This window comes from Scophthalmus maximus, chromosome 6 (genome assembly GCF_022379125.1).
Source record: "Scophthalmus maximus strain ysfricsl-2021 chromosome 6, ASM2237912v1, whole genome shotgun sequence".
In the NCBI taxonomy this organism is placed as follows: Eukaryota; Metazoa; Chordata; class Actinopteri; order Pleuronectiformes; family Scophthalmidae; genus Scophthalmus; species Scophthalmus maximus.
Genome location: NC_061520.1, coordinates 8,412,745 through 8,437,989, shown reverse-complemented (window position 1 = coordinate 8,437,989; position 25,245 = coordinate 8,412,745). Strand labels below are relative to the sequence as shown.

The window sequence follows — 25,245 nt, the reverse complement described above, 5'->3', positions numbered from 1 at the left end:
GATGATGATAATGATGGGCATGATGGGATGGCTCTCAGCTTTATATAGTCCAGCAGCAGCAGCACAATGGCAGAGTGAGTAGTTTGTCCTTGAACAAGACACCGTCTCCCCATCAATACAGGGGTGCATTTAAAAGAAGAGGGGAAATGGTATCCACCTTACAAAGTATGGTTCTTAAATTTCTCGCTTTATGTTGAAAACCGTTGGCTTTGGTGATCACCTGTCCCTGCGTGCCTGGAAAAAAAAAATCTCTGGTAGAATCTCTTATCAGTTTGTCTTTCTGTCTAAAATATGCTTTTACCTTGAAGCACTTTGAGATTTGTTTCTAATGTAAAGTGCTTAACAAATAAAATGTATATTTTTTATTATTTTAACTAATTTACAGCTAGACGATTAGCATTTTAATTCAGCATTTCAAAAACAATAAAACTGAGGACCTCCAGTACAGAAAGCAAATATCACACGTGCAAGAAAGTTGCACTGAAATAGTAATTTATTTTGAGTTTCACTTTGAAACTCAAGGACAGTCACAGTTGTTCAAACATTCTCCTGTCTTCAGCATCGTATGTACCCGTACATTTCACACGTTTGTCGGTGTTTTTAACGATGAACTCCACACTCGCAACATAAAAACACACATGCATGTACCATTGCATCATGTGCATGTACAAAACAGCATGGTTGCCATTGTTACCTGGCTGGTACATCTATGGATATTTCTCAGTATCAAAATTTGATGCATCAAAATTGAACAGAGTTGCCTCTAAACTTGAAATCAATAATGTAGACAAAGCAAATTGGTTTGTTCAGCCAGTGTGATGCACTCAAAAAGGCACTTCATCACATTTTGTGCAGTTGTCATAGTGATGTTACACACATTTCATCCTGTATAGCCACAGTTGTACATTACTATAGCTGCCTATAATGTAATAACTATCAATTAACATAGCCTGACAGAGTAAAAACAAACATGTTTAAAGGTTTAAAAAATGTAATAAAACCTGTAAATATATGATAAATAATAAACAACAATAACAAAGTGTTGGGATGCTGTCAAATCACAACATTACTATCACTGTGGTAGAGAACATGGACATACACAATATTACATTTAACAGGTTTTATCACAATTTCATGCCAGGCACATTTGTTTCTGTGCAGCCGTTATGTTATCAGATAGTTTTTACATTATACTTTACAACTAGGTGGTTGTAAGAAAGAAAATAATGTGAGAGCCGACCGATCCAGTTACAACAGAACTATTCATGTGCCATTTCTAGCAAACAGAGATTTTGCACCTATCAAGTAAAATGACTCCTACTTTGTACAATATCACTGTGCATGTCTGTTCATTTTTCTCACTATCTCTATATGCTACTCAACATATCTGCAAGAAAGGCCAACTGAATATGCTCAGTGCATAATGAGAGGCAGTGACAGGTAATGTAAGAGATGTAAAATACAATACATCTAGAATTACTGCCATCCTACCACAAGTATTACAGCTGTTTGTTCCATTGACTGTGCTGTGTGATACTCTGCTGTAATGCCTATGTAATTCTTTTATTTTTTTGCTAGTTGACCAAAACACTGACTTATAACAGTCTGAAGTGCAATCAAAAGAAACGAGTGATGCCAGGAGAGGCCTTCCTTCCTGTGACCAGTGCTGATCCCATTTTACATTTCCATGTTGTGGGGGCGGCGGTTGCCCCAGTGATATAGTGCTGAGGTGTCGTGCCATGGTAACAGCTGTTGAACTGCAGAGGTGTTGTATACACTGCAGCCACTCCGAGGCTGTAAATCACAGCTCTGTTTTAAGGAGACTTTTAAATCTGCCCAGTTGGACGTCTGTGGGGTACCAAGGGTTGCTATAAGACACTCAAGTTCCCATCCCAAATACCCCACGGACCATAAAACGTGCAGTTTCAGTTTAGTCATGATTTAATCTATAACTGTAAATTACAGTGCCTCTGACAAAGACCTAATTAGATTTTGGTTCCAAATTCAAATACTGCAGCTGTGTGGGATAAACAACAAAAATAAATTTGATGGCCCTGTGAAAATGCTGGAAGTGGTACCTTTTAAATGTGTTCTTAGAAAACCTCTGGCTGCTGGGACAGTGTGGGAGAGCATCTTGAGGGTGGTATTGCCGTGTTGATACAACCTCAGCCAACATAATCAGTAAAAGTGCAACAAGTGGACAGTAATGCTGAAGACAGGAGAGCAAACACTTTTTGTCTGAGGGTTTGGAGTGGTATTGGTGCGTGTTGTGCGTGTGTTGTGTGTGTGTGTGTGTGTGTGGAGTGATTTGGGTGTGTGTTTATGTGTGTGTTGTGTGTAAGATGGGGTCAGATCCGAGTCAGCTGGTGCCAAAAACTGGACGGCATGAAGCTTTCCATCTTGTCTGCGAAGAAACCCAGGGGTGCAAAGAGTGTGCTGAAGAACTGAGAGGGAGAGAAAGCAGAATGAGCCTTCGGTTGAATGCCAGGAAAACCTCTTCAAGAAGAAGAAAGAAAGAAAGAAAGAAAGAAAAACACCCAAAAAGAAATCCATAAAAGTTACAAGGGTCATGCTTTCCCTAAAGTAATCTTATATAGTCTCTCTCAAAGCCTCCTGAACAACAGGTCCTTATTTACACAAAAATATGACTCAAAAGGAAAAATAAAACATTTCATTATTTTCTATTTGACGACTTTGAGTCCTAATCCTGTTGTCCTTTCTGGAGCTGTGACATTAGGAGTAATATAGTGGCAGAGTAGAGGTTTCGGGCACAACTTTACCTACTACCATTTTGCAGAGAGAGGGGAATGAACGGCAAAAAAGCTGAATTGTGTCAGTCTAACAATAACGTCGTTCGATGTACTGCAAGTGTTTCTAGATCTATGATGAACACAATAGGAAAACTAGACAGATAAAACATAAGACTCCGTTTGAGTCGCAGAAGGACAGCGTGCACAGCCGAACATATTTATACACATAATCCGGAAGCTTCCTTGAGCAAAGGGGAAGAGAAAGCCAAAGCTCCATCGCCCCCAGCAGTATCATTTTTAAAACTTTGTTTGTAGAAACAGTGCTGACAGCACCATCCAATTTTGGAGATAAACTTTATATTATCCACGATTTACATGTCAACAAGCTTTTTATACATCAGATCGATCACCTTCACTCGTTCCCCTTCTGTTTCTAAACAGCGACTAATGTAAATGAACCTACACAAGTGAGGACAGTTGTGACAGTGGGAACAGTAGTTTGACCCCAAGTAAACAAATAAAAAATGATTATTTGTCAAAAAAGGCAGAAATAAAATTCATTCAAAATCAATATCATCATCGTCATCTTTAAAAACTGGTAGGAGGTGCATGTACTATATGTATTTGCTTTTGAGGTAATGAGGAAATTGAGGAAATGATTTGCCTAGTTTTGCAATTCTATATGATCACCTGTGGGCGTGAAACTATGTAAACAAATAAAATAACTACTATGATATCATATAGGAGGCGATATGGATGATTGAATCATATTATGACAATAATGTTGACTTTCTTTCTTTTCAGCTGTAACTTGTAAAAAAAATATACTGACCATTTTTCTCCAATAAAAACAAAAAGATGACACGCAAATTTTACTTATAACCTAGGGAGAAACCAAATCACTTGTGTTTCATGATTAAAAGAAAGCAATGATATCAGTTTAGATCTCAGATTAAGATCTACAGTATAGATACAGTGAATTACCTCAGCCATGTGTATAACAGAGGGTTTAAAATTGCATATGTTAGTGATTTAGGTCAGCTAGCAACAGTAAGATGTCCTCTCAAATATTACAATATGGTTTCTCACTGAAACTACTTGAGGTGTGCTTGATGCACTTGACACTTTAATAGTCTCATAAGTGGCCATATCATCCTGGCCAGACCAGAGCAAATCAAGTGCTCTCTAATCCCATTTAATGTATGAAACATATTCAACTGCTCTACGCTACATGTCTGGTTTCCATAAAGACGGGAAAGGCAGACTGCCACAACCACCGCTGCTGCCTCGCCTTGCTTGGATTTTTCCTTCCAAAAGAGATTTTGCTTTTTTTCCCTCAGAAGGCAGCGAGGACGACTGTGCTCCTCATGCACTCTATTACCCGTTACATAGACCAGGCTCTGCCCTGCTATACAAATCCCATCTACGCCCCATTTTTTCTCATAACAAAAAGAAGAGCACTAGATGTTCTCTGTAGTCTTGTTTTTTTCACTCTGTGACGACAGGGCCTAATAAACAGGACGGCCATAAACAAAGGATTAGCCAAAGTAGAGTTTGCCAAACTGGTTGAAACATATAACCCAGCACTTTTATAAATAAAGAGTTAAAAGGACGTCGTGCATTTTGAGTCTCCATATCTTTAGGGCTGTAAGTTACACTGATATATTTGCTGTGGGGATAAGGTCGCACTGTTCAGCCGTGGTTATAAGACGGACTACAGCTTGTTTTGGCGGGTAACCGCAAACTTTCACAGGACTACAACTCCCATGAGCCTCCCGTGTTACTGACAGCGATGGAAGGCAGCAATTAACACGGGGTTAAACGTTTCAGGTTACAAACAACATGCATTTAAATCACAAATAAACCAAAGATGTAACCGGTTAGCCAACCTAAGTGACTCAGTTAACGTCTGAAAATACAAATGTGACGAGCTTTGTTAAGCTACGTGTACTTACAGCTTTGGCAAAGACACCCATGAGCTCAGGGAACTGATGTGTGAGCATGGCCAGTATGGCAGTGAAGGAGCAAAGGCCTGCTGTGAAGAGGATGAAGAAGGGGAGCTCTTTTTTGGGGTACACAGACACCTCGTGAAAAGCTGCAGTGAAGAGACAGAAAGAGAGAGCGAGAAAGTGAGTCAAATAAACAAAGAAAGAGTTAAAATAGAGGGAGGACAATTATTAAACACAGGTAATTGAAGGCTGTTGTATTTACAGGGCAACAGCTCCCTGTCTGCTGTTTCTGTGCATCCTGGGTAAGGGTAAAACAGGTGACCCTTCTCCAACGGGTATGGAATTATCCGGAAGGCTGGAAAGACAAAGGAGCAAACAGGAAACTGCATAAAGCATGACTTAACCGAAAAAGGTATTCAAAAAAACCATTTTATACAGTTGAACATAATGCATAGATACGAACGCTACACGGAGTGACAAGATACCGAAATGCAAAAAAAAAATGTCAGCGGAGTTTTTCCTGTGAGGAATGAGCTCATTCCTGTATAATGAGAAATACAGTATTGTTGGGTGTGTTGTGCAGACAAAACCTATGACACCATAATTTGAAAATGAAGAGCAACTTACAAAGAAAATACTTTGGAAGTGATATAAAATGATATCTGAAACTTACACATGGGTTTGTGTTCAGTTTTAAAAAGAACCTGAGCAAAACCCCTATCGCTTACGATAAATAAGACACAAAATCCCTCGATATCAAGGTAGTAGAGGTAATACATACTGCCCTCCCAGGTGCAGTGTAGAAGGTTTAAGGCTCCCTCTGCTCTTTTCCAGTGCTGCAGGTGAAAGAAAGCGTATGCCACTGCTTCACTGTCGCCTCTCTTCAAGATGTGCTCTGGAGGCAGGATCAGACTCTTCATCTCTAATAAGTACTGAAGAAAGGAAGAAGAAACAGTGTAGATTCAGTATCTAATAAAGGCAAAAAAATATTATTACTTATTACACCTAATAAAAAGAGTGTATCAAAGGCTGTGTATGTGTTAAGGCTGCAACTAACGATTACTTTAATTATCCATTAATCTGACGATTATTTTCTTGATTATTGTTTGGTTCATAAAATGGTGAAAATGTCGATCGTGTTTCCCAAACTCTAAGATGATGTTTTGTTTTGTCCACACACCAAAGATATTCAGTTTACTGTCATAGAGGAGCAAAGAAACCAGAAAATATTCACAATTAAGAAGCTGAAATCACACTTTTTTTTCATAGAAACTACTAAACCGATTATCAAAATAGTTGCAGATTAATTTAGTAGTCGATAACTGGCCAATTAATCTTTAACTGTTGCAGCTCTAGTATGTGTGTATAATACAGTTTGTTTAAACTCTGCATTCACAAGCTCTGAAATCCGGGAGGAAGGTGACAGGGGTGTCATTTTTTTTTTTTTTTTACAAACTGCACGTGCGGTTTATAAATCGTGCCTAAGTTGGTGACGGTGACATCACTATCTTATGGACGTGCATGAAGCATGACTAACGGCTATTCTTTTTTTACATTATCTGCACGAGGAAATCAGTTGGCTGACTCATTGATTTTTTTTCTTTGTAATCTGAATTTTGAAAAGTGATCTATGAATGAAGATAATTTTTTTGTTTTACTTTTTGAATATAATGCTTTCTCTTATGTTGTTGCTTCATACAGACATTTTCCCCCTCAGGCATACTGCGTGTGAACCAAACCACAACTAAAACCACCAATTTTTCTTTTTATTAATATAATATATTTACTTACTTATGTGTGATAGGTTGTGAGACAGAGACACGGCATGTGTCAACGTCGATTTATTTTTTAAATCTGAAGTAGGCGTTTGTTTCCCGAGACATGAACCTAATTTGTGCCGATGTGGGTTCGCTTTGAAAAAGTCCGTCCCATGTGGTCGCAAATCACCTCGAGCAGCTTTTAATGGATTCATTCACATTTTCTACTTTGCTTCTCAGTCAACACTTCACTTCACTCTATACTCTTGTGCAATTCCCTCAGGCTCACTCCCTCCTCACTCCTTTTTTTATGTGAGGTATTTGTTAAGGGCCTTATTTTGCAATTGTTCAAGGTGGGAGGGAAAATCTTTCCAAAGCTCTGTGTGTGTTATTGTTACAGTATAGTACATTCATTCCATGAATGTGTAACATCCCCCACTCACCCCTCCTCTCCTTCCCTACTGTGTAAGATTGTCCCAGTGAGTCAGTCAGTTCACTGTGCTGACAAAGGCCCACATCCCAGAGTTACAACGTATAGAACAGGTCGTGCCTTTTCTGACATTACACGGACCAAGCATCCGGAAATAACAACGTGAGAATGTTGGGCACTGGTTTTTTCTGCAGAACACATTTTTTGACTAATGACCCACCTTCGTCAAGTGGATAAGACCTTACTGGATACGTAATGACTTTGATGAACCTGCCACTCTGTGTGATTTATGTCTGTGGTGCCCAGTGTGGCAGGAGTCTGTGTTAAACAAAGCCCATGAGCAGGACAGGGGCCCCTGGGCTGGATTCCCAGGCGGCCAGCGTCACAGCGCTCTGGATCTCAGACTGACACTTTGGGAAGGTTACCCCACAGCTAATCCTGTCTAATCCCTTCCATGGTCACAGGCTCAGCCAGCCGGCCAGACCACGCTGCTTCGCCCATCTCCCTCTGCCTTGTCCTCTGTCTCTGGTCTCGCCCCCATGATCACAGCCGGCCCAGGCTCTACAACTCTAGCTCTTCCCCTTTTTCCAACTGTCTGTCACTGGTAACTAGAGTGGATATCTGCCTCACCTACAGTGGGTCTGTCACTCTCCTCACCTCCAGTGCCTGAACAAACCTGCTTCACGACCAATCTGCAATTATTCTGCTTTTTTCTTCCTCTTCCTTCACAACCATCGCTCATTCTCACTGAAAAACGGTCAACAACGTCGGAGCCTTAGCCTGTCCCAAAAATTAAAATTATGATTTGCCCCATCAAATGTGGACTTGAAACCAAGTGGTAACCCACCGTGAGAGCATCCATTGGTTTGTGAAGCGACGCTTTAAAGCCTTGAGTTTAGCATTTTGACCAGAGCAATCTTGGTTTTTTGAAACCAGAAGTAACCACATTTGGAGGAGCAGGGGGGTGGGTCTGACTGAGAGCTCGTCCACTGCACGTCCACCTACGCCAGTCTATTTTACTCTAAAGGGGACCATGATACCAAATAACAAAAGTAGGGTCATTTTCTTATAGACTTAATCAGAAATTCTTTTTGAACCTGTTAGTTGTCCTCTGCTGAAGAATACTTTACAGACGGCCATTTTTAGATGGTCTCAAACCATCGTCCCAACGTTCTCTTTAGCATTGCGACACCAAAGTCATATACATCAGATAATATGTATCCCTCCCTCACAGCCTCTCAACCTCATGGGTAAAGCCTCAACAAAGTTGGCGACCCCAGGAAACAGGTGAGAGACTCCCCTTCGTCCGTCTTCCTCTTCTTCTCTCACCCAGTGCCAGTTGACGACCCCTTCTTCCATCCTCTCCTCTTTCCACCCTGACACCCTCTGTGGTCATTACAAGCCTTGGCAGCTCGAGACAAACCAGAAGCCGCTTGTTTGCCCCCCTCGCTTTTCCTGTGTGAATCCCTTAAATCAGCTCTCTCTGCTCCAGCCGAGACACTTGACTGTCTGCCCTCATCTTCTTCACCATCTCAGTCTCCTTTACATAAGTCTTTCGCCAGCCTCCGCTCCCACGGCACCACTGTTGAGGCAAGCGGCCGGCTCAAGAAGAAACCATCACTTCTCATCACTTGTTAAGCACTTTATAAAAATCGACTGTGACTGCGGAAATAACTTTCGTTCATTTCATATCACACTTAAACGTGTGAGATGCACCAACAACTGAATGACAGGTAGGAAACTGGCGTTTTTTGTGGTCCAATCTAGAATTTCTATGAATGGGCCAATTTGTTCTTGTTGTAAACCTGAATATTTGACAGATTCATGGGAATATTTTTAGTTTTAAGCAGTTCTACCTCCATATCAGTCAGTTGCTGATAATGAGGGGACAGTGTTTGGCAGCCACCAAGGGTCTGGGTCCTCTGTGTGTTTAGATTAACCATTTAGAGAGAACTGCTGCCCAGCTGTCCTTCCTCGCATGCCACGGCATTAGAAACGGTGACACCTCAGTCCTCTGTGCTGGCCTCCCTCCCTCCCTCCCTCCCTCCTTCCCTCTCTTGCTCTTCGGTCTGCTTCTCCACTCCCTGTCGCCTCTTTGATGAAGGGATTGAGTTTCATGTGTTCTCCTTTTATCCCTGGGCAGTCATACGCCCAGAGCATAACTCATAAGCTGCCTTCTGATTCTAATCTGCAGCCCTTTGCTTCTCACAATGGGACACACAGGCAACAATGACATCAGCCTTGTAGTTGATCCATAAGTGTCGCACAAACACACACATGTACAGCGAAAGAGCATAAAGACAAACAGGTGTTGGGGTTAGGAAGACACACAAAGATTAGGAATTTCATGGTCAGTTAATGCTGCTACAAGCTACTCCAGCCTCTGCCGAGGGACTGGAACGTGACAGAAAACGCACAACCTTTGTCGTAAAGTGGGCTGGGATGAGGCAAATTGTAACAACATACTTTTCCTTTTCTGATTGAAACCTCATCCATCTTAATTCACAACAAACGCAAGGACTGCTACTCTGTCTTCAGAGTATTCACAAACCAAATGGCCATTTTCAGAGGTAAACCAAGAAAAGGTGCACATTTCTGAGCCTTGACAGGCGAGTTAGGTGAGAGCATGTCAATGGGGGAATGGGGTGAGATGATAAACTGCCCTGGAAAGTGGAGTAAACTAGCAAGGTAGATTGGATCGGTTCGCCCTGAGTGCTCCAGAATGAACGAGTGCGGACCAAAGTGGTGGTAAATGTAAATGTAAAGCAGGTTCAGGTAGCATGAACACTTGCTCAGCTTTCCAAGAATCCGGCAAACTGTCAGGTCCTTAACCGCTGGCTGCGCAGGACGCTGATTGGAAGGGACAGACAGACGGAGGAGAGGGAGGAGGCGGAGGAGAGGAGAATAAATAGAGAGGGACAAGAAGATGAGGAGGAGAGGATAATTGAAGGGAGCAAACGGGGAAGAGGGAAATAGGAGCAAGACGGAGAGCTGGTGGGGGCAAAAGGGGAAAGAAGTCATGTGGGAGGAGGAGGATGGTGTACACTGAAACAGCTGTGGGATTGGAGTGTGTGTGGTGTGGATGTGGGTTTAGTGTGTGTGTGTGTGTGTGTGTGTGTGTAGCCTTTTGAGCAGTTTATATGAGCTCATGTGATGTAGCCTTGCATGATATTCATACAGTGTATAAGCTACTTGACATGCTTGATAACACACAGACACACACACACACGCACACTTAATGCTTGACCTTATAATGTTCCTTCATTAATCCACCTGTTCAAGGGGCAACGAGGCTACTGGATTGTTTCTGTGAACCATGTGAGCAGCTTGGCTCGATGGACGGAAACGTACACCTGTGGGTGGGTCAATCAACCACTTTGGGCCATATAGCTTAACAACTATTAGACATTTTATTTCAAATATAATTAAGATTAAGAGGATTAATCCGACTGACTGTGATGAGTCCGATTATTTTTTAAATCTTCAATGCAAGGACCCCCTGGTCCCTTTTGCAAAGCCCCTTGAAACACTCCTGGTGATGAAGCTTACCGACTTTGATGATTCCCTGACTTTTCCTCTAGTGTCACCTTCAGGTTGACATTCGTGGTTCAAGTGAGAAACAAAAATAAAATGTTTGCCCCCCCCCCCCTACATTTCTAATTTCCATCAGCCCCATCTGTAGTTCACATTCTGTGCCGATTGGCAAATGTTTGCATGCTAACAGCCTAAACTTATATAGTGAACATGGTAAACATCACACCTGCTAAACACCCGCATGTTAGCATCATCATGGCGACATATGTTCTAGTGATAGTGTTTGCATTAAGCTCCAAGCACCACTGTGCCTCACGGAGGCTCATGGCCACTCGCACACTCGGTTAAACACAATTGCGCCTGGAAGCCGCTCAGCACAAACACAGTCTAATCTTTGTGTCACTGAGTAGCTCCACCAGAGCGGTGGGGCGCTCACACTCTCCCTCACAGGCAACTGATGCGGGAGGTTAATGAGGGAGAGGAGAACACTTGTTCTTTTACTTTTTCCCATCCTGCAGGTGTGGAGATCAAACTGGAGAACGTTCCATTAACAAGCCACAGGTACATTGATGATGGGTTGAGAAGCGGTGGGAAATCCACAGACACTCGGAATAGCCAAAGCTGCTCTGATCTACTCTACCTTCTCTCTGACCTGCTTCTCTATTGCAATACAAACATACACACAAACTTTATAAGGTTGTTGAGTCACCTTCGATGCATCTCCTGCCATGTTAAACAGATAAAGACCTTGTTTAATTATTATTTCTCATCTACAGGGAAACGCCTTAAGGGATGTAGGAGAGATGTTCAGTCATACTTTAATTTATACAAAAAAAGTAATTATATAGACTCAGTGTTTGCCCAAAATACTAAATTTGCCCAAATACTTTGTTCAAGTTATATGTAGAAGCTGATGTTAAAACTGAAATACCTGTATATTAAGCTTTAACAAAGTCCCATCTGTCAGCTTTTACTGGGTCAACAGCTGTTTATGCTGCTGATAAGGTAATGTTTAAAATGGGACATTTCATTGATTACACAATTAATCAAAAAAAACATTTAAAAAAACAAATGGGTGTGTTAGTACTTGAATCTCTACCAAAGCATGCACAAAGTCTCTAGGGTCCATCCTAGACACAAGCCTAAACAGGCCTGAGTCACAGGTGCACTCGTCTATTGAGACTTGTCAGACAACACAAAGCAACAAGCGCCTCCTCCTTCCTCCACTCAAGTCACTTTCATATCCACACAGCTCTGTGATCAGGCCTGAGTAGGTTTCAGATGTTTGAGTCAAACAAGATGAGTTTACCAATGATCATTTCAATGTCCACTGACGTCATTATGATAAAGTTAGCAGACGAACTCCAGACTCTCTGTTTTAGGAGAGAGGACGAGGGGAACATGAGAGGATCAGAAACAGGATAAGGGTAACGTGACGAGAGGCGAGAGGACGGCTGCCTCTGGGCAGGATCGGGAGGGAGACATTGAAGATGAGGGCCCTCACTTTAAATTCAAAGGCTGGATCAAAGTGCTGGCTGATGTCTACCCCCCCACACACACACACACGAGATGAAACAACATCACACTACAAAGGCTACACTAAGACAAAACTGTGCTGCAACTGCTTGTGTATGACTGTGTGTGTTTGACATCTAATCCTGTGGGAACCGGTGTGAAAAGACCAGAGAGAAATCCAGTGGAGTTCCCTGTGTGCGCTCGTCCAGAGCTGCAATCTGATTCTCATTATTGCTACCAGTATAACTGTCACGGCTTTAGATTTACTGTTGTTTTCCTGAGGATCTAAAAGGTAAAATTCAAACTAAACTACCAATGGAAACATGAATCTTTACAAAATTTCCAATTAAGGCACATACACATTTGATGGGACAAATTGTGATTCATTTAAAATAATCCAAAGAATGAAAATCAATCAATCAAATAAAGAGAAATAATTCGAAAATGCAAATACAAACCATGATTTTACGATCTACAACTGACACTTACATTGTGGAAAAATTAGTTGAGAGAAACTGTATGACCTATGCTGACACCTGCAGGTGAGCCAGTATATAACAGGATTTAATAATGTCTGCACTTTTTAAAAACACACGACTGACAGGACTGCATAATAAAACCCAATAATGTCATAACTACCAATAATGTAATATAAATCTCCCCATAAATTTATTTAAAAAAACACAATGTAATCAAATGTCTAAACCAATCATGTCTGTACGAATAACACAATTACAAAACAAGATCACATCATTAGTGGGATGCTACTACAAAATTAGCACTGTAATTAGATAATTGGGAAATTCTTACATTAATAAAATTGGGTTAACAAGATAATGGGTCTTGTTAAAGGTATTATATATCACATTATCTGCACAGATTGTTGCATTATTGGGAAATTATTACATTATTGGCTTCTACATGCTCGCTTTGCCAGTTTGCTCTGCGTGTGTGACCTATAAACATGGCAGTGATAGGAATTTGTTTTGATCAGATTAAATATATATTAAAAAATGTTTGGAAATTAAAAAAAAAAATCAGCTCTACACAACTTGCAGCATTGCAGCTGCAGAAATGACAATAAACTTAAATGCACAAATTCCATTAAGACTGTTGTGTCCAGAATCAGGATGTGAATTGTTCACTGTCAGTTCTACAAGATCTCAATAATTGCTTGTGGACGAGTTTTTGGAGACGGAAGAACAGGTGTAATTTAACAAAATGTAAAAGGTTTCAGATGGTATACAGAGTTTCGACGGTGTCCAGATTATCCTGCTCATAATTTATGTGGACATTTAATACTGATAACTATTTTAAAGCCAGATGTAAACTAAGGCCTTAAAGATGACTGAAGTCAAGACACATATGTCCATGTTTATAACCCAACATCACATTGCAATGTGATCAACAGACCCATAGTGACGCTCATTAGTCTCTGACCTTTGGCACGTGTGGATTGAACTCTACCGCTCTGTGTATGGCCTCCACGGCGTTCATCTCTGCCGTGCTCAGCCCCCGCCTGGACGCTGCCTCTGGCGAGAACCTGTGGCAACACGCCGCAAATGAGCTCAAAAAGTTATATTCTATTGTGACTGTAGCCAAAGATACAGATATGTGATCGATTGTAGAATACGTCAAAAATTGTGAATCAAAGGGAAACATACTTATCAGACACGGCCCGTGCTTTCAACAGCGCAGATGTGTAACATATAGTGGCCGATTTTGGCAAGCTGATGTCTGCAATGGCAGAATAAATAAGGGTGACGCAACATGAGGCACATAGCTTGTGATGCTTGATAATCTACATGTTTATTTGGTTCACTCTCTTACCATCATATTTGGCAAGAACTGCTTGGACATCAGCATATGCCTGAAGCTCTAGTAGCGCCTCCAAGAGGTTTTCGTGAATATTTAACATTCCCAACAGCGGGAACTCCTTCATTAACTGTAAAGAGATGAAAAAAATCACGGATTAACAAGAAGCTTGTTAGTACGACTGTACATTATTTTAAACACCGTAGATGTTGCAAAACTAAGGTATTTATTGAAGTGGCTTTCAGACATGAACTGAAGTCCCGACATTTTCCTGAAATTTTTCCAGAGCATGCATGTATGAATACAGCAGGACAACCTCTGGAAAATTCACAGCAAGTGAGTGGGCATGTTGATGACTGTAAATAATTATCGTCATGTCCTGCCTCCTGCTGCTGCTCAACCCAGAAGCCACAGAATTCCCCGGACATGTTCCTGTTGGTGTGAACGCGTCTGACTCGGACAATATCCTTCTGCGTTCTTCATATGTGAAAGGTAAACTCATGGAAAATCTCCAGACCCAGCTTTGTCTGGAGTTCATGTCTGGAAACAGCTTCAGTTTCATGAGCAATTTGATGAGCTTGAACTCCATAAGATCTGAAAGAGTCTATTTCAGACAGAAACTCACATCTCTCATCATTTTCACGGCTTCTTTAATCCGCCCCAGCTTGCGTGCACACATTGCCAGTCTGCGTTTAATGTACACCAGTAAGTTGATATCTTTTCCAGCTGTGGACAGGCAAAGCAGAACACAATATATATTTTTAATAAACAAGCCCTCCTCGGGCTATGGATTGTTAAAAGATGAATAACACTGATAAAAACTGAATTAGGCCGCATATATTTCACAACATCTCGTGATCTTGCACAGAGGATGGGATGAAGAGTTGCACAATATAGCATTGTGCAACTCACAGGTGTGGCAGGGCATGTTGCAGGGTGTCTACAGCTTTAAACACAATCAAATGTAAGACTTTTTTTACGCTTGAAATGAATATAAACCAACTAAACCTGCAATAGAAATACACACCAAAATGAAAATATTCTACCTCACTAAATTCTTGTCATTCTCAAGCCTCTTATCGTTTTTCCCCTTGTTCATAAACTAGCTGGCTAGAAAGACATTATTTTAACGTGGAAACTTAACCAGAAACAGAATAACGAAGCAGCGCACACCAGAACTAATAATTCAAACTACTTAACTGTCTTTATTCTACCAATAATTGTACTTACTGTATACTTAAATCCATCCTTACCAATACTTAATGCTTTTTTAAAGAGGCGTTCAGCTTCTGTGATAGTTGTGGCTTCTTCCTCCGCAAGGAGCACGTAGGCAGCAGCACATCTGTACACATGCACACAAACACAAGACACGAGGGGACAGATTGTATTCTCCTTTTGTGGTAGATGAGATGACAACATGGACATCAAGAACTTAATGCAATCAAAAAATAATATGAGTCTGAAAGCACAGATAAAGAGGCCATTAGATGATTATCTTAATGTATTTATGCTCATAACTGAATCATGCACGATTAAAAGAAACATTCTACAATTTTACCTGCATCACAACAGCGGATGCTTTTGAGGAGATTCAGTAAATTATGATTATAGATACAGTAGGGACTCACTCGTGGTTCATCTCTATGGCCTGGTACGCTGCCCTGATCCTGGCCTGTGGATTCCTCTCTCTCCAGGCTTTCTGCATCACTGCAATGAGAGGATGAACTCAAGGATTATTATGGATGTGACTGTACACTCGTCACATATTCACCACCTGTACGCATCCGAGTCAAAAGGCCCACAGTAAGTTTTGTGTGATCATTTAAAAAAAAAAACGAGAGGAACATCTTCCAAGGAAATACACTGCTATCTTTTGCTTGTATGGTTTAAAAAAAAAAGTGATATCACATCTCTGAATGTGATATTTAAACTCACCAGCATCTTCTGGCCTTAACTGCTGTGTGTCTCCTGTGAAAAAGGTCTGATGGTCTTGAGCAGACAGGTTCATATCATAGTACGTTAAGGGTTCCTTCCCTGTTACCCAGGTGTACCTGCAGTGTCAAATACAAAAATTGTTTTGCGGCAGTGAATTAAGTGAAACTAATTCCAATTTTCTTGCCCCCAGGTTTTCATTTAACCTGCTTATATATGCATACCTGTTGTATTCTGCTCCTCTGAACAGATTTAGAGGGTTCCTCCAGACCTTACACTCTATCAACGGAAAGATATTGTGAATTAATGTGAGATGTATTATGAGTAGTGTTGATGTTAAGGTTCATATAACATATACATATTTTACCGGAAACACTTGGTCTGGGCTCTGCCTCTCCATTAACTGATGAGAAGAGACCAGTTGTGGAGCTGCTCTCCACTCCTCCCAGGAGAGGACGCAGGTGGCTCACGGACACTTGTTCAATGAACGAGGTCCCGTATTTGCGAAAATACCACCACTCAAATATCTGCGGCGGGAAGACAACACAGACGACAACATACTTTACAAAGAAAAGACAACAACAACAACCAGGATCACCCAAATAGCTGTAAATGTCATGTCACTAGACTGATGGTTTCTTCCCTTACAACAAAAAACTGACCAGACTGCCATGAAATGCAAAAGACTCTAAGCTTTGTGCAAAGTCGGGCCGACACGTTTTGTCTGAATAAATCCTTCTGACCGGAGTCTTGACAGCCTTGCCAGCATGAGAGCACTCTTTGTTTGGTTTTTTTGCTCCCACATGAATCAAAATATTTCAATCTTTGTTCTGCTCCAGATTTTTTTCTCACCGAGCGATGGCTTAGGAGCGCTGCACTCGACAAAAAGGGCCTATGTCCTTGGGTAAATGACCACAACTTGTCAACGCAGCTACACATTTACAGTTTTCAACAACAACAAAAACAATAGTCCCTCCGGTTCATATATGTGTCGGCCCTTAAGAGATCCCTCCCTGTACCGGTTATAATGTTAGCGATTGGAGGACAAAATCCACAGTTTCTCTCTCTCTCTCTGTGTGTTGACGTCCCTCCACCATAGCAGACGACAAAAACCTCATATTAACTTTGGATAAAAGATTTAATCAGAATCTGAATCAAGCTTATTGCCAAGGAGGTTTTCACATACAAGTTGGCTTTGATGTTTTGAATATTTATATAGCGCTCATCTAGTCTAATCTACCACTCAGAGCGCTTCACAGGACGAGTCACATTCACACACACACATTCATGCAGCGCTGCTGTTTACCACACTTATTTAGTCACACTCATTCAGGGTTCATTAAGTGTCTTGCCCCAAGGACACAGCCGCATGCGGACTCGAGGGGGGAAGCTGGGATCGAACCGCCGCCAACCTTCGTGGTTGGTGGACGACCGACTCTACCTCCTGAGCCACAGCCGAATGTATTCTTGTACAGGACATGTGGGCTTTGTCTTCCATCACTGAGATCTGAAGTAAGGGGTTGAACAAGAGGAGCGGCTGCAGCAAGCAGAACATTTCCGTATGTACATGTCGGGAACCAATGAAAGAATGCAAAACAGTTGCTTGTATGTTTGGAAATATGTGTGAAAAAATAAAAAATCCAACAGAGTGCTCTTCACTCACTGAAGGCCAGTGTGCATTTGTAATCTTTGACATGCATTAGCTACACTAACGAAGACTTTTAGAACTTGTCCGCTTTGGCATTTTCCCCTTTTTGCATCATTCGCCATTCACCAAGTGAAGCAAGACACATTTGCTTGCGAAAAAAGGAAAGGCAGGATAATCACAAACTGGTGGAACACAGTGACTGAGGTGGTGCGAACTCACGAGGATGAGTCCAGAGATGAGAGAGGAGGTTCCCGTCAGAGCCACGTAGAACTTCGGGGTCAGTGTATTTAAAAACACCGAGGCTGAGGAGGAGGGGGAAGACAGAGGAGGGGACACAACAACAATCATGTTCAACAGTGAAAACCCCAAGAGCTGTGAAATGCAGCTTCATTACCGAGAGAGGAGCAGAGGGAAGCATACGAGTCCAACAGAGGGTCTTGTATTTCATATCGACAACAACACACACACCGACTCTTGGCCACCAAACAGGGCGATGTTGCGAAAACTGTTCAATTTGTTTCACTTTGACTCAATGTCCAAGTCGTCGGTCGCCCGAAGACAAGCGGAGAGTCGAGCCCCCGGCGGAGCAGCTCCCGCTCCTCCGCTGCTGCCCGCGACAGAGAGGAGGGAGAGCCAGCCACCCGGAGGCTAACAATAGCTAAGCTAGCCCGCCGCACTCGACTCACCCGAGCTGAGAGTTTCCTGCAGCTTGAGCGGACTCCACAGCACGTACACCATGACCAGCACCATGCCGAGCCAGATGAAGCACACGTACGTCCACGACCAGGACAGCCACGACTTGAGTTTGTCCGTGAAGCCGAGCGACTGGGGATTACTGCCAGCGGTGTCCTCCATGATTCTCCGGATGTCTGTAAACACACGGGTCACGTGACCGCGCGAAGCGAGCCGACCTCTATTTTGAAAAACGCCCCGCGACTCAAGAATCCGTTTCCGGAGGCTACGTGGATTTTTAATAACGGTTTTTTTTTATCGCCGTCGTTATCGGTTTAGCGCCGCGAATATTGATGATGTTCTCTGATGAATCTGATAAAGTATATTCATTAGAAATGATCGTTTTTTAATATACACGTTTCTGATTTTATTTAAAAAAATCTAATTATATATTAAAATGACAACATTTGCAAAAGTCTAAATCATGAACACACACAAAATATTTAATGAGATAGCCTTTTTTTTTAATTATCAATCAATGTGCCATTGTGAGTAGAGCTGGAAGAGACGGGTCACGTGACCGCGCGACGCGTGCGGACCTCTATTTTGAAACGCACCGCGACTCAAGAATCCGTTTCCGGAGGCTACGTGTTTTTTTAATAACGGTTATTATCATCATCATGTTTTTGCGGCGCGAATACTGATGTTAAGTCATCTATAAATCTGGTAAAATGTATTCAATAGAAATGATCGGTTTTTAATATACACGTTTTTGATTTTGGTAAAAAAAAAAAAATCTAACCTAAATCATGAAACATACACAGAATATTTAATGAGATAGTATTTTATTTTAATTCTCAATCAATGAGCCATTGTGAATAGAGCTGGAACGATTAGTTAACTAGAAGGCTGATAATAATAATAATTTGCAATGAATGTTTTTTTCTTCTTCAGATAGATCATTGGAAAAAATAATGGCCATTTTAACTGACTATGAAAATAATTGTTTCGCAGTGTCCTGCCGTTCCACAGCAGCAAAGAATTGAGGAATTGAGAATTTCACTTTATATTTTCGATGTGCTACATTTCAATGGAGAATATTACAGTTCCCCCCTGAGCTGAGCTGAGGTGATGTTTTCAAATTTCTTCGTTCGTTTGACAACCATAAATATGAAATGTAAACTGCAGCCACAATCCTTCATCAGATCCTTTCTCTGCCCATTAGAGCACGTAGTGCAGTTTATGGCCAGTAAGTGGAGCCACTACTTCATAAAGCCACTCGCTTCTTATTCCACTTACTGACTGCAGGTGGAGACAACGTTCAGTTTTGTTTACTTCCTGATAGTCTCTGAATTCATTACAATATCTTAGAAATTCCTCTTCTCAGGTTTGAAAATGTAGAACAATTTGCGCTAATATTATCAGCAAATTGATTATTTAAGTTTTTCAGGTTTTATACAAGACGGAGAGTTGCAACCGACTCTTTTGCTTTGTTCAAACTGTCATGGTACATACACAGTTTTTCTATTTCCTTGATATACTCTACATACCCGCCGATGCATTTAATTTGTTTAAAAATAAATTAACAAATCATGAAGATTGTTGCGAGATAAGGAAGAAGTATAGTTTGGATGCATACAACCCACATTGCACTTCTCACCTTGAGTGACTGACTCGCATCTCTTAACAGCGCAGGAATAAATGTGATTTGTTGGAGTATATTCTAGTTGGAGGTTGCAGCCACTGAATGACAGAGAGCAAGATTTGGTCCTGCTCACACATGCCCTTGGGTGTTTTCTGCCTGATGCTGTTGGACAAGCACACGCAGGGTTAAAGGCCTGTCATATAAATCAGGTACAATCACGTTAGAGGTGAAAACATGCATGATGCCTCTGACAGTGAGGTAGAGGGGTCGGGGGGGAGGGAGAAGAATGAAAAGAAGAGGAGAAGAGGATAAGGACAGGTTTGTAGAAGTTATCCGGAGTGTGTAGCATGACCTGCATGTCTAAATGTATTTCCAACTGAAATTATATTTTCAAATGACCTCTGCTCAGTGACTCATCCTTTGATAAAACATACATGTGCCCTCCAAGAATATATAGAGTTAACAGCTTTATCTCCACTTGGATTTACACCGCAGTCAAGTCAAATAAAATATATATATTCAGATGTTAGTTGCAAGGACATCTGCAGAATTTCTGCATGCACACACACTCTGATTGTTTATTACAATCTTAATTCAGCAAAAGGGACAAAAGCTGTACAGTACAGTACATTGCAACTATAAAAATCGCAAACAATGGACAGTATCTTGGCACAAAGGGGGAAATGACCTGTACACAAACGGTCAGCCTGTGTCCAGCCATGCAGACGTAATATCGCTCATCATTCTGCAGTCACCTGTATACTTAAGGTTCATTTACAATTTCACGTCTGGTATCCATCCAGCCATTCTGGACTTCATGTTCTGTTTATGTACTTTCTTTCTTTTTCTCCTACCCAAAGCTTTTAAGAGTCCTCTAATCATACATAATTAATCAGGGTTTTCACTTAAATGCACTGCATTTCTCACTCTCATTATTACTTAAGAGGCTGCGCTGTAAGGACTGAAAATACCGGACGTTCTGTTGATCATATTGTTCACGACGCCAGCTGTTTAAACACATGAGGATTTACAAGGTTAAAAAACAAAGAACAGAAAGCGCGTATCAATACTTTGGAACATTGCATGCTAACGACTCTTTATTTCATTACTCCACATTCAAATTTAAGTTATGTCTTTGTCATCTCAGTGAAACATTTTAGTGTGAACTGAGCAGAGATTTGGATAAAATGTAAATTGAATGAGTAATAAAGTGTCCGTTGAATACTGTATTCTATTTGGGTAGTCAGTTTTTTTTCTCAGCTCTGAATGTGGTGGTCCCTGCCCTGATGGAAAAATTTAAACTTCATGAAACTGGTTCTTGTCTCCCACACTGTCTCTCTGAGTGAGTTTATATTACTTGTCTCCATGAAGGGACTCTCCCTCCACAACTCATTTCTCTCAAAACACTTCATTTTCAGAAAATGAGTGTTCCGTTTTTTTCTTCTCTTTTTCGTTACTTTTTTTTTCACATCAGGAGACCCTGCCGATTGACCACATCTGAAAGCAATGTTGCCACAGAGAAATTACTTCCTCCACACAGGCATGCTCAGAGAACCAACATTTCAACTTTCTTTGTGTAAATGGACAAAAGGACATGTTCTGCTGTTGTTTCATAACAACCATTAAACCGCAATGACTATTTCACAACACACTATGCTTAAGCAGAGAGGACATCCGCCGTTCAAAACAGCAGCAAGGAAGATAAAGGTCATGTAACACTTTATATTCACCTGATTATGGATATGTTGCCTTCTAACAGCTGGATGTTTCTTACCTTTTTTAATAACCCTATATATTATGACAACTGCAAACATCATATTTAATAGAAACATATATTGAGTAAGCCCTTGGAATGCAAAAACAAAATCCCCCAAAATATATACAAGGCATAGCCACCATTATCGATATGAGCAGCAGTAACATGGGAATGAAAACACAAAACATGGAATAAGAGCAGCAGCTTCTCTGCCTGTGTGTTCACTGGCTTTTTCATCGTATACAACTCCAGCCAACTGTAAGTATAAATGGAAGAGGCAGAGATGAATAATACATATGAATTACCTTCATGCAGTCAGGATCTTCTTTCCCCCCACTCCCCTCTGCTGCAAGAACATCATTTTTTTTTTAACGATAAAATAAAAGGCAAAGGTGCACAGACAAAAACCACAGGTATTGTGAGTGAACAGCATAGTGTCAATAGTCGAGAGGTGTTACCGTGCTTTTAGAAAGGCGTTAAATAATGTGCAACAGAAACAAGGCTTATGAAAGTCTTTGTGCACTGAAATTAGAGCTGCACAGATGGAGCAAATCCTGCCTTTTTAATGTTAATAAGGCAGCTTGTGTTTATACTGTGTGTGTCTGACGTCATCACAAGTCAAGGCTTTTTTTCCCTCCACATTCTTTCTGGTCTTCGCCAGAGTTTATTTTACCTATATAAACTGTCTCATTATGGGAACTCAGTGGGATAGCTCTTCAACATGTCCGCGTTGAGGAAGCGAGTCTGTAATGAAAGTCCTATTCCATAATCCAAGCATGAGCAAAAGTGTAACCTACAGAGCAATACACAAATAAAGAGCAATATATGATAGAGAGAAGCGGTTTGATCCTCAGATGTGCTGCTGATTCACCTTGACACTGTCACTGTGTCAACAGTGAAATGAGACCAAGAGACCACAACAGCAACCATCTTGAAATGACAAATGTGACTAAAATTAATGAGGATGGAAAAATTACCAGTCAGGGCTTTTATGAATCAGTCCAACTTCTTATACCAAACAAGATTTCTCTCCAGGTCTTTTGAATATGAATATGAATCACCCAATTTCCCTGTAGAATCCAGCTGTGATTACTAATGTATTCTTCCACCATGTGGAAACCCACCGTGACATCACCCCCTGGTTTGTGAACTGCCGTTTTGAAGCTTTGAGTTTCGCATTTCTCCTCATCTTGGTTTTTTGAAACCAGAAGTAACCATATTTAAAGGAGCAGGGGTGTTGGTCTGACTGAGAAATCGTCCACTGCACTTCCACCTACACCTGCAACCTGCACCCATTGGACAGGACTAGCTCTAAATCACGCTGCATCCACACCCCAATGCCTACTGTGCTTTATCGTCTATTTTACTCTAAATCGGTGCATGTTTTACATAATTAACATCATGCTTTATTGAAGAAGACTTGACACTAGAGACTGAGACAATAAACTCCTCAGCAAAATGTTTACTGACTTTGTAACTCAAGTGAAAATATAGCATCATTTTCACATTGACTTCTATAGAAACTGACTTCTTTTTGCAACCAGTGGAGTCTCCCTCTGCTGGTCATACGAGAGAATAATGGGTTTGAGGCACTTTTGCATTGGCTTCACTTTCCAGACCCTACGACTATCAGGTCTATGACCTGTGCATTCCTTTGATTAGGAGTTGTTGTAACTTTGACAATCTTATTCCGAATGCTGTGTTCGAATCATCCTCAACAATTTCAGCTAAATGCTAAAAGAGGTAAAAAAAAAAGACTAAGAGTCGTATCACTGAAGAATTCAGCCTCTAAGGATCATGGTTGTCTGCGCACAGTTTTATAGCAATCCATTTTTACAGTTGATGATATTTTGTAATGGTGGCTGGACTAATCAATAGACTAACATTAGCATCGGTTGTAGTCTTATCCACATCGCAACAACAGCACCAAGTGATGGATACAACAATTGACTCACAAACCTTGATTTAAAACAGTCAGCATTTAACCTATAGTACACACGTCGCCCTGATGAGCTTTGACTGAAAGCATGTGAAAGAACACAACGGCACCTGCATGGGCGTCAGTGGTTAAAGTCCCACACCACGCAGTCAACAGGCCTTGATTGCAGTCTCTGCCGTTGAGAATGGTGTAACCTTTATGGGATGCTTTCAAAGATGACTCATAAAGCAGGCTAATTTTAGAGGGCTTTGTGCTTTAGATTGGTCTTGAAGTGTACAATTATAAAACATGAAATAGAGTGACGCGGACCAAAAGAAAGCGACACACTGCCGCTGTGCACGTTTGTCACAAGTCACACTGCATGGCAAATGACAACTACATTTTAAAGTGACACCATATGTAGAATTGGAATTTAGATTCATTTGGTGGGTGTGCGCAGTCTTTACAGGCAGTAATTTGAGACACATGTATAAAACACCAGTGCCCCTCCCCCACTGCATGTGGCAAATAAAGAGAGAACTGAAATGAAAGTGCAATAATGCAAACGTGAAATGATAATAAATGTGAAATAAAACGTTTTTTCCCTATGGAATGAGATGTGATCATTAGGAGACAGCATCAGCCAGAAGAGCTCAAGAGAACTGTCCAATGCTGACAAAAGAGAGCTAAATCCTGATGCATCTCTGTGAAGAACAGTGCGTGTTCTCACTGCTGCTAATTGTTTGGACATCACTGATACTGGATATTTAGTACAACCAAATACTGACACATTGACAGTCAAATTCAATGACTCATTTATTGTGAAGGCTTTCCAAAGACACGATTTACCTATTATGAAGTGGGGAAAAAAAAAAAAAAATTAAATCAAATGATTTGAATTAACCATTTGTTACCAGATTTATTTGGCTTAAAGTGATATGATTTTGGTTCACCTCTGTAAGTTTGAGGGTTGTGATCCAAAATGAGTTACTGTCGTATTATGTTGGACTTGCCTTTATCAATGTGGCCTTGGTTATCAGACTTTTAAGTGTTAGTTGCCACAGACCCCCATTGTAGACAAAGACAACGTAACAAAGAAAGAGGAACATTTACAATTCTTGATATTTCATGGTATTTTGAGATATGGTCCCACACAAATGTGAGCTTTTGGTTCTGGTCCCTGTAGTTAGATTAAAACGCAGCCTCCTGACACTCCAACGTCAGCTGGCCGTGTAAACGAGGGCCGATGGAAAACAAAACACCAAATTGAACCACAGCCAGTTCCGCTGTGTGTCTGACCTTTTACTGCAAAAACCAGACATGTTAGTGTCACCGGAAGAAAACACTGCTGATTAACACGGCGACTCCAGTGTCCCTGACGTCACTCCACATCAACGTTACCTGGCCACTGGTATTTGTGGTCGAATACTGAATCAGACGTCCGGAACAACCAGATGCAAACTGACAGCAGGGGGGAGGGAGGTTACCTTTGATTTTCATCGGAGTCTTTTTTTTCCTTCTTTTTTTTTTTTTTTTTTACATGAAACTAAAAACTGGGGCAAAGCAAAGATCACGCTCTTCAAGTGATAATATCAATGTGAAGTGTCTTTGAGTTAAAGGAGTCATGCTTGATGACCTGAGAGCAATAAGAAGGTTATCAGTGTTTAAAAAAAAAGCTGGACTCCATGTCAAATAAATGATTGACGACATGAAAGAAAAAGTCATTATGCAGTCTAGACTTGCAAATAATACATTTATGTAATTTGAGAAAGTGATTGAAGAGCACAAAGTTGGAATACATTGAAGTTAAATTGTGTTCACATGTTTTAACAAAAACAACGAAAGAACTACAACATCTGATTAATTTTCCTTTTATTTGTGTGTTCTCCTACAATAAGCATTGTCATGTGTACAATATTTGTAA

At 41.0% G+C, this 25,245-nt stretch overlaps 1 protein-coding gene across 2 annotated transcripts; it reads right to left on the bottom strand.

The window, feature by feature from the left end:
* Positions 1 to 475: 475 nt before the first annotated feature.
* st7l (suppression of tumorigenicity 7 like) lies at positions 476 to 18,221 on the bottom strand. Of its 2 annotated transcripts, none has more exons than XM_035631899.2 (15): positions 18,017 to 18,221; positions 17,550 to 17,632; positions 16,050 to 16,209; positions 15,907 to 15,961; positions 15,686 to 15,801; positions 15,379 to 15,457; positions 15,004 to 15,092; positions 14,376 to 14,476; positions 13,766 to 13,880; positions 13,600 to 13,672; positions 13,376 to 13,478; positions 5,481 to 5,631; positions 4,962 to 5,063; positions 4,706 to 4,845; positions 476 to 2,444 (listed from the first exon to the last, which is right to left on the bottom strand). In XM_035631899.2, exons 1-15 carry the CDS (start codon positions 18,183 to 18,185, stop codon positions 2,349 to 2,351), a joined length of 1,632 nt encoding a protein of 543 aa, XP_035487792.1. In that variant the 5' UTR covers positions 18,186 to 18,221; the 3' UTR covers positions 476 to 2,348. The 2 variants fall into 2 exon arrangements, with proteins under 2 accessions (XP_035487792.1, XP_035487793.1); XM_035631900.2 differs by having other exon boundaries at positions 4,962 to 5,054.
* Positions 18,222 to 25,245: the final 7,024 nt, after the last annotated feature.

Excerpts from the sequence above, each read along its gene's own strand:
- st7l (XM_035631899.2), bottom strand. The coding sequence starts at position 18,185 with ATGGAGGACACCGCTGGCAGTAATCCCCAGTCGCTCGGCTTCACGGAC. Across the intron at positions 15,802-15,906 it reads AGAGGAGCAGAATACAACAG|GTACACCTGGGTAACAGGGA; the intron begins GTATGCATATAT and ends TTGACACTGCAG. Across the intron at positions 13,881-14,375 it reads CCGTGAAAATGATGAGAGAT|TTAATGAAGGAGTTCCCGCT; the intron begins GTGAGTTTCTGT and ends ATCTCTTTACAG.